General features: G+C 36.3%; 1 protein-coding gene across 6 annotated transcripts; it reads right to left on the bottom strand.

The window, feature by feature from the left end:
- Positions 1 to 1,347: 1,347 nt before the first annotated feature.
- Positions 1,348 to 9,910, bottom strand: LOC116846076 (catenin alpha). Of its 6 annotated transcripts, none has more exons than XM_032819464.1 (10): positions 9,621 to 9,910; positions 9,328 to 9,442; positions 8,600 to 8,940; positions 7,298 to 8,030; positions 6,769 to 6,795; positions 5,896 to 6,129; positions 5,157 to 5,759; positions 4,404 to 5,081; positions 4,221 to 4,223; positions 1,348 to 4,006 (listed from the first exon to the last, which is right to left on the bottom strand). In XM_032819464.1, exons 3-10 carry the CDS (start codon positions 8,914 to 8,916, stop codon positions 3,842 to 3,844), a joined length of 2,760 nt encoding a protein of 919 aa, XP_032675355.1. In that variant the 5' UTR covers positions 8,917 to 8,940; positions 9,328 to 9,442; positions 9,621 to 9,910; the 3' UTR covers positions 1,348 to 3,841. The 6 variants fall into 6 exon arrangements, with proteins under 6 accessions (XP_032675355.1, XP_032675356.1, XP_032675354.1 ...); XM_032819465.1 differs by lacking the exon at positions 9,328 to 9,442 and adding an exon at positions 9,236 to 9,264; XM_032819463.1 differs by lacking the exon at positions 9,328 to 9,442 and having other exon boundaries at positions 9,621 to 9,905.
- Positions 9,911 to 10,202: the final 292 nt, after the last annotated feature.

Here is a 10,202-nt window from a genome sequence, read left to right as displayed (position 1 = left end):
ATATATATATATATATATATATACATATATATATATACACATATATATACATATACATATATATATATATATATATGGATAAAAAAATATATATGCTCTGACTATTAATCTACATTTAAGGATTTATTCATCTAGTTTGTGTCATGTACGCCTTAGACTTTTGTTCTCTGAGATTCGCGAAATTTATTCTTATGTAGGAGAAGAGAATATGTGGATAAATGCGATTCTCATTTGCAGATCATATAAATAGTTGTTGCGTATGAGAAATGTATAAGTGTACACATATGTGTATCATCATTATTCAAATTGTACAAATTTAACTTTGTCTCAGCATCGTCAGGCATCAAGACTTTAACGATATATTACGTATGATACTAAAAATTGCATCACAATAGATTTATGAACTGAGATTTGTAATACTTACAATTGTATAGCATAATTTGTTCGCATAATCTCTTAGACTTCTTGCGCTTTTTACACTTGTCTCGAATTCTCGATAATTATTGTAATTCTTCTTTCTTTTTCCCTCTCTAATTTACTTGCATATACATCGGTATATATCTCCCATTTCTATATGATATATAATATTAAGAATATTAGATTATTTTAGATATAAAACACAAATGTGCAGCTGTAATCTTCTTATATAGTACAATATGAAACAGTACTACAATAAGCAACAGTCATACATCGTAAAAATCGTTATAACCGGTTATATGTATCTACAGTAATCAGTGCGAACATTGTATCGAATTTACCGTGAAAAAGTTCGACCACTTACGTGTTTATAAAAATTAACTATCATTTTAGCATTATGTTAATCAAAAAAAAGTACAAAAGCAAAATGACATATAAAAATATAATTTTCACTTTAAGTAACGCGCGTTGCGAAGAAGCGTGGTTAATATTGTCATTATCGTTATATTATATCGTATTATACTTTGTGCAATGCGACGCATGTTGGATTGTAAAATGATTAGTACATTAATTCAAGAGAGAGATATATAGGTGATATTACTTTTATATATATATATACATATATATATATATATATATATATATGCTATATTTTAACTTATATATATATAATGTATTTTGTCATTTCCAGTGAATTTTTGCATTTGTGGTTTTTTTCGTGCCTGCCCTTTATTTTTTTCTGTAGCATTTAACATGTAGCATAAAACGAAATATAGATATATGTATTAAAATGTAGATGAAGATTAATTTTTTTAATTATTTCCTATCCCACAGACAGTGCTGAAGGAACGCTAAGTAACATTTGCGTGTGTGGATAATTACAAGCGAAAATAACTCTGTGCGCACACATGCTGAATAACGAACAAGTTATTATGAGAAAAGCATCACCTTATATTTGGCAGCATATTGATTACAATGTCTTAGTCTTAAAGTATAACTGCAATATAATCAGTATTCGTTTTATTACAATAAAAAAGGGACGATGCTGAAATTTGTTACATCGTACATTGGCATTCACTTTGTGGTAATTAGAATGGGATTCGATTTTATGTAAAGTCTGCAACCTGTTGTAATACAGCATTCTTGTATCGAGGTACTGCAATCATATATATGAGCAATGAAGTATTTCTAGAACATTGTAAAGAGTTCATGAATTTTATAGAACTGCGTTTGTCTCTCGTTTCCGCGAATATAAAGATTATCGTTATGTGTTTTACATGGAACGAGAGCTAAATTCAACGCTATAGAAAATTGCATCAAAAACAATATAACGTCCATTGCACGTTAAAATCGTGTTTTTAATACATGAATTGCGTCTTATATTTATAACGTTATTTCTTTCTATAGGAAATCGTTGTGTGTGTGTGTGTGTGTGTGTTGTGTGTGTGTACAATCACAATACTATATATATATATATAGGTCTTGATCTATATATATATATGTTACAAAATACAAGAAACATTTCATACGTATTTATAAATAGATGTATATGTAGAATTATTCAATATAGAGCCACCGTAGACGATGTATACTGTACCATATTGCATCCGGTTTCTTTTGGCCTTTCAATAATACGGGTTTTGCCAATACTGCAGGTACATTACATGAAGTACAGTATATGCCTCGCATGTAACGTTAAAAAATCCTGATATATTCGATTATTATTGTTACTATTATTATTATTATTATAGTCAAATTGTCAGTAAAAGATTATTATCGTTGCGATATGGACTAAACAGGAATTGTAGAATTCGTTTCCTCACATACACTTTCTCATTCAGAAGTCCATAATACAAAAATCGAAAATAATATTCGTCCATAACATTGTAATTATGTTTATTTATATACAAGTTAATATACTAAATACTTTAATCTGCAGTCTCTTTTATTTCAATAGAATACTGTGTTAATTTATGGTTTGTATCATTGACGTAAGAATATCTGGGCCGAGCATTCAGCGAAGGGGAAGTCTAGCAGTAAAGGGAAAGTTACGACACTTCGATTATTTCCACTGTGATTCCTTCGAATATATTTGGCTTTATATGTCAGCTCGCGTTGGAATTGCGGCGTTTGTAAAAAAACTCAAACAACATTCCCGAAAGGATATATCAATTTATTGTAAGTTCAACATTTACGTATATGCAATATAACTACAATATTAAGATTTTCTACACATTATTGATGTGATATGATTACTTACTGATTATTGAAAAAGGAATAAAAAATGTATCAAAACAGTAAAATCTGTTGTAATAGCTTTATAGTAATGTTTAGAAAAGAATTTGTATATATAATTAGTAAACTAATGATATTGTGTTGACGTTATTATGTTACGAAATCTGATACGAAACAGAATAAAAATTTAAAAAAAAAAGTATAATAAAATAAATAATACCAGATCTAGTATATATAATGACAAATCTTTTTAACATGTGCATAAAATAAATATATACAAATTGAATAATGGAAAATCAAGCTAAATAACCCGAAGTGCCGTAAATTAATTTGCCTAAATTAATATTACATATATGCTCGATCCGGATATTCTCATGTCGATAATTTGTATCGACCTTGTCTGAGCTTAATCTCTCTCTTTCTCTTTCTATCAGAAGATATAATAGATTTCTTAGGAGAAGAGTTCTTAAATAGATTTTCCTCTAATTTCGATATTATAACGAATGTCGTATTAAGGTTAATATTGATAAACATACATAACCAATACCAATACCGATCTCGTGTAAAGTAATACAAATCGATTATATAAGAAATATTTTATTGTCGAAAAATAAATTAGTATATAGAAAATATCGGGGTTTTGCAATATGTTGCATAAGTGAAATGTACGTATCGACCTTACAGCTAAAGGAATCTAAAGATCATAAAGAACCGCATTTGGTTCTACGGAGTAAGAAGTCTCAAAAATACGGAAGATGATGCTCACCGTATAATTACGTAAAACGAATATGGTCTGCAATTCAAAGTCACTGCCGTCAATTGTGCCCTTGTAAGATTGAGAATACACGTGTACATCGGAGTCCGGATTAATTCGCATTATTGAGGTCTCCCTCGAGGAGAGTCCGGTCGGTTATACTTATTTTGGGATCATGCATATTCATTTTTCGTTTACGGATATTATTCTCGGTCAGATATAATTAACATACTTAAATATATGCACGTATAATGTATGTATATATATATACCCACATATGTGTAGCGTAGCGCGTTATGATTAACAGATATCCTGTGCATTCACGCACTTCAAACATCGTCGAAAATAAAATATCTTGACCTTACGACTCTCGAAAGGTGATGCTGCCATATATGCTATACGTTACTTCCGTTTTCGTTTACTTACATCGGGGGTTTATACGCTCTCGGTGGGGCTCTGAAATTCTGAAAGTGCGTGTATAGGGTTCTGCACCTTCTTTTGCGATCCTTTGCGCACTTTCGCTCTTACTTCTTCAGGTCTCTCGGGACGTACTAACGGTTTCTTCTCCGGAGCTTTCATCTTCCATATAACGATGGGAGACTGGAAATGAAAATAAACTATAAATACATATTATCGCGTTGAGACTATGATCTATACTCTTTGTCACTTTTGTGCACCACATAATTGTATTCAAAAATTTATTACAATCGGATATTAAACTTCTCTAAAATTTCTTTAACACTACCACCACGATATCTTCAAATATATCCTACAAAGTTCGTGCACGAATGATGATTCGTTAATATATACTTACATACTGAAAATCCACATGTTAATGAACAGCAAAAAAAAATATGAAAGAATATGACGTGAGCAATTGTCCGCAATAATCTTAGAAGCTTAAGATATAAGCGTCTTTATCTTTCTTTTTGTGACTCTTACTTTTTAATACGTGACTCAAAGTATTTGACTGAAAGTAAATGTTAGCAGAACTTACCGTTACCGTAGATTGTCGGGGATACTTAGTAGAAGCAACGTAGGAAGCCTTGACAGTAAGCACAACGGCATTCATCAGGTTCTTTGCGGCTTGTATGAGGGAGGTCGCGCTGTCTAGGCCGGAGACAATCAGTTCCCCACTAATATTCTGCACGTCTGCCTTCACTTTACTCGTGATATTCATTTGATGACAATAAAGCGCTATACGTTGCAAATACGCCAAAAGATCCTTCTTTGTAGAGCTTTCTGGGCACTGATCGGCGATCTGCCTCGTCAACTTGTCCAGCTTAGTGCCGGCTTCAGAAATCTTTTTCGCCGCGTTAATAACGTCCATAGTCGTTTTCAAGGGACCTCTGCCTCGTGTGAAGTCCGTCATTTCCATCATGATCATACACATATGCTTGGCGAGAACTATAATGTCGTTCCCGGCGTCGTCCCACTTCGCCACTTCCTTGTCGAACTTCAGCTTCTCGCTTTTGAAGTATTCCACCTGCTGCAAGATCTTCTGCTTGTCCTCCTCCGGCATTTTCCTCATGGCCTCACGAGCAGTCGTGATGCCGCTGATCTCCGGGTACTCGTCCACGCCGTGTTCTCCAGTCTGCGCGCTAGATTTGCTGCGCGTTTCCAGCGTGTAATGCTCGTCCAGTTCCACGTCTTCGGGATCTAAGTCCTCGTCCGCCTGAAGAAGAAAATAGCGTATTAAAATTAGCGAGCAAAAGACAGTCGCAAAGCTCTGTCAAAGAATCTCTCTTACCCTATTCATTAACACGGCACGTCTGATCTCGCGAACTCCGTCATATACCAATCTAGATGCGTCAATAAAATCATTTTCGTCCACGTCTTTCGCAGGATTGCTGCCTAAAGCGTCTACTGCCACTTCTACTCGTTGCGCGAACTTAGGCATCACTTGTTCTCTGAGAACCTTCACCGCCTCGAGGACTCGCTTGGTATAAATACATGGCTCGTAGTTGTCCATCTCGGCTTGCACGACGTTGCACACTCTGGCAGAGCGACCGCGTATCGCACCTGCCGTTCTGTCCAGAGTGTCAGCGTCACCCTCTTGCAAGGCCAAGACGCACTTGTTTACGTCCTCCAGAATATGATTCTCAGAGACTGCTAAGAAATCGTCGATTGTCGTAATATCGTCTACGGCCTCCGTCAGAACTCGCACTTGATTCTCCCATGCTTGGCGAAACACCTCCATGTTGTCCAGCGCTACTTTCGAGCGATTTCGCGCAGCCAATACGCGAGCCGCATTAATTACCTGCGGACACAAATTCTCGATTTGCGCGGCAGCGTAGCGCACCATCTTCACACCGTCTTCGTTGCCGGACATGCTGCATACCAAGTTGGCAACCTGTTTGAATAAGTGAACGATTTTAATCGCGTTGTTACATGCGATATCTCGAGATAAGAGACTTGGTATTTGATGAAATATTCGAGAGAATCTCTTAGAAGTGACTCTCTGATTTTTTTACATAAGCTGAATTTACCTCCACAAGCTTATTCGCATGTTCCGTGAAAACAAGTGCGTATTCCTCCACCTCCTTATCCCGACCGTTTCGTGCTGCTTCAATTAAGACAAGCAATGGCACACTTGTCTCCAGGAAACTGTCTGACACATGATCCACCACGGCTTTGCGCAATTGTCTGCGAAGATCACGAGTTTTCCTACACATGTGATCTATTGCTCTCTCCAAGCCTTCAGATTGTTCCTTCACCCCCATCTGTCAACATATTTTCATCGTTCTTCATCTTGAACGAATTCGCGGAGGTGTTCTCGCACTTGATTAAATTCGCGACTGTGAACGGTTACTCAATATTCGAGACCGTCGTTGTTAGTTTAAGTCCAATTTCAGTGATAAAGAAACAAAAGTATTAATACAGAAAAGAATACGTATGAATCGCAGATCGCTAAGATAATGTTATTAAAAAGTACAGATAAAAATACGAAATATCTTGCACAGTATTATTTACACATAATTAAAATCGTGATTCTTCATAGCAGCGTTCTTGCAGCAAGCGTTATTTACAAGTATATAAACGAAATGACTCGGCTCTCCGCCGAGGCTACCTTTGTACACTCTGTTATTTTACACAATTCTACCAAGTGATATATTAGTCATTTGATATTTATAACGGTGCAAAAAGAAAAAACTAACTATGAGCATATAGCTAATTTATAATGATCTATGATGATTAGTGCTGGTTACTGGAACGGAGTATGCGTCAGTAGTGTGTGAGATCTAGAGAGTAACGTGATATATTGGCGCATTGAGAACTTAGCCTAAGAAAAGTACTTAATTACAGTAGATATGCAATAAATGAGAATACAAAGAGAGTGTATTATTACTTCGCATATTTACCCGTTTCCCACCCTGAGCGCGCTGTAACTGCCATCACCAACAAAAACAAACCAACAGAATGAATATCGTTTCAATGAGTGTAGAAAAAAATCAATCGCATTTGTATAAACACACACATACACAGTTGATATAATCGCATTCACGTGTACAATAGGTTGCAAAACGGTTTAGACACAATGAAGTTGGGAGTCATCAAAATAACAAAATCGACAGTCATTACGGACGAACTTACGCAATAATAATATAGTTAATAATATAATTAAAAGCGCTAAATAATAATAACAAATAACAATAATAATTAGTAATATAATTATTGGGCAAATTCTTCACACATAGAGTAATAACTCCCAATTTTTATAGTTTTGTCAACTTTCAACTTTTTGTCTAAATCATTTTGCAATCTACTGTATACGAATTACGTACATCATGTATTTGCCTAATTAAGAGAGCCCACGTTTCTTCTAACATCCTTTCGATATGAGCGCTTTGTTCGCGCATTTTTCCCGTAATAGATTAGCAAACTACTCACATTGTTCATATATTCGCTCAGAAGATCTTGAAGTGCCTGTCTGACCGCGTTGCATTCGGCGACGATGCGCTCTCTGCGCTCGTCCCGAGTGCACGACGAGTCCGCCATTAATGCCGCGCCGCTAATAATGCTCTCCAATCTCTCCTCGAGACTCGGTCGCGTGCGAACCTCGTTGTACGCGAGCGGCGACATCACCATTCTCTCGTCGAAGTCGTCCAACGCGGCGGCCAATTCGCCAGGGCCGTCATACGGGTGCTGGCCGTCGGGCGGCGTTTTACCCTGGGCTACGTCGTTTATGGTGTTTACCGCCTCGCACACTTGCTTCAGTACGTAATCGCGATTCGCTTTGGCAGCTGCTAAATCGGGATGCCGCACAAACACCTTAGAAGCAGTCAGTAACATGGTGGAATGTTTCTTCAAGACAGCCCTCGCGGCCGCCAAGTCGTCTCTCAGCTGTGGATCCTTCAGTTCATGCTGACGCTTGGCCGCCTGCTGAATTAGCTCGGCAGCATTCCTGCCGAACTCCTTGATATTCTGCAGTAGTTCGCCTTGCGAGGAGGCGTTCTTCAACTTCTTCAAATCGTCCTCCACGACGTACAATGACTTCAGCAGCAAGTGCACGTCTACCATGTCCGCGAGAATGAGCAGACGCGTCACCGCCGACAGTAAGTTCCTCGCAGCACGCACCATGTTACCACGCTTTAACGACGAACACGGATCCTCGGAGAATTCTCTGCACACACAATCGTCGGATTATATATAAACAAAGTTGCGATTATCTTTTTTAATTAATTATCGTGTTTAATTGACGATTAATATGAGCTAATTCAATTGGAGATCGTTTTACTGACAATTAATTTCAACAAATTTAAAAATTGTTCAATTAACGATATGAACAAAGGGAATTATAGATTGTTCGATTAATAATTAAATTTAACATATTTAATTAAAAACTGTTTAACTGGAGATTCAATTTAGCAATTTTAACTAAAGGCTGCTCAATGTACACGATTTTTCGACTAATAATTAAACTTAGTATAATTCAATTAAAGCCCATTAAATCGTCAACGACCTTTAACTAAATTTGTTAAAATCAATCATCAATTACACATTCTATGGTTGATTTTGCTCAAATTAATTGTTAATTAATCGAAATAAAACATATTTGTCCAAGTCAATTATTAAATTGAAAAAAATTTAATTGATATTTTACAATGATGTGTATAAATAAATATGATACACAAACACAAGAAAGTAATTTACTATTCACTAATCAAATATAGATAAGAAAGACTATCATACCTAGCAGCAACACTCATTGCCGCACCAGTTTTTCTTACTTCCTCCACTGCACTCAACATCTCTGCTGTGATATCTGGATTCTCATAAGCGATCTTCTCACCCTTTTCAATAAAATTGGTAGTTGCCTTCTCTACAGTCCCAACTAATGCACTGGCTCTCTTCGATTTGCCTTTCTTTTTCTTGCTGGGACCCTTTGTATTCACCAAGGTGGTAACTTGGAGCACTAATGGCTCTAATGTCTTCTCCACGGACATAGTCCGTATCTCCAAGTTTTTCGGGTCCCATTTCAAAGTAATTGGCCCAAAGTGGTCAGACATGTTTGTGATTTATTAATGTTTATTCTATAAACACAGAATATTATACTATATTTCTGTCTTATATTCTCATCTGGATTATCTTGCAGAATCCCCCAAAACTTAAAATATTTAAAATCATGCAAAATCTTTGAACGCATAAATAAAAAAACAAAATTTTTCAAAAACTAAAAGATAAAAATAGACTTGTAGTGATTACAATGATAAAATAAACTGTCATCAAAACAAAAAGCACTAGACATTTTTCAAACATGTGTCTCTATTGTGTACAATTGCACCTTCCATCTCCTTTTCTATATTTTTTCACTTTCTTTTGTCTTACTTTTGCGAATATACGTATCCAGAGATATGCTGCTGGAAAAAGCAAGTGGATAAATTCCGTGAATAAATAAAAACTGTCGAAATTGGATTCACCTGATTGCGGTGAATAAACCACGAAGGCTATCCCGTTGAATGTAAATATCGTCTATTTTATCTCTCCTAATCTCTCGACCAGCACGAGTGACAAAAAGCTGAAAGGCTCGTAGTACTTTGCAACAACAATATACTGGTAAGTTTCATTCCAGCAAATACATTGTAAATTTTGCACGTTTGTTAAACGTTTGCATTTATTTTGTTAATAACTGCATTTTACGTCCCGATAGCCGGGAGTGTCAGGTACTTTGTCACATAAGCTGGCATAGGAACGTTGGACGAATCCAACTTACCTGCATCAAAATGGGGAAGATACGCGACCACTAATTCTTCTTGTTTGTTTGCAGCTGACTCGAGGCAGGAGTAACGATATCACTCGCAGAATTGGCCGCATTAAACGGGAACGCCGAAACACACCGTGATTCAATCACTTCGTCGATGATGTATCATTCCATTGGCATCCACTGCTCGCTGCTGCTCGTTTCTGACGTCATTATTTCCGCTGGGCTCTCGCTATCAGGGATATGGAACACGCTCGGTCTACGCCCGAAACTTAGGCCGCGTTTCAATGCGCAGCTAGATCTTAAAACGGGATTAATGACTCTGTACAAGTATTATAAGTAAAAAGATAAATACATATTAGCATTTTAAAGAAAAAAAAAAGAAAAGACAGTGAACGCAGGACATGTAGCAGAAAAGTGAATCTAGTTGTGTGTCAAGGAAAATACAATAATAGACCCATCTGATCTGTCATTACGTCATTGGCTTCGTTTACATCGTGCACTTGATACACATACTATATAGTAACTTTCTATTAAATAATCTTAATATTGACATATCAACGATGACGCATTCAATCGATACAATAAGTCTTC

This window comes from Odontomachus brunneus, unplaced genomic scaffold (genome assembly GCF_010583005.1).
Source record: "Odontomachus brunneus isolate Ranch 3 - 2012 unplaced genomic scaffold, Obru_v1 Obru_scaffold_060, whole genome shotgun sequence".
Classification (NCBI taxonomy): Eukaryota; Metazoa; Arthropoda; class Insecta; order Hymenoptera; family Formicidae; genus Odontomachus; species Odontomachus brunneus.
Note: the sequence above shows the minus strand (reverse complement) of the source record. Positions and strands in the feature narration are given on the sequence as shown.

What these genes read in the sequence shown, in the direction of transcription:
- LOC116846076 (XM_032819464.1), bottom strand. Translation starts at nt 8,916, where the DNA reads ATGTCTGACCACTTTGGGCCAATTACTTTGAAATGGGACCCGAAAAAC. An exon ending in GCAATGAGTGTTGCTGCTAG is followed by an intron (nt 8,031 to 8,599) that starts GTATGATAGTCT and finishes TTGTGTGTGCAG; the next exon opens with AGAATTCTCCGAGGATCCGT. An exon ending in ATGCGAATAAGCTTGTGGAG is followed by an intron (nt 5,760 to 5,895) that starts GTAAATTCAGCT and finishes TTATTCAAACAG; the next exon opens with GTTGCCAACTTGGTATGCAG.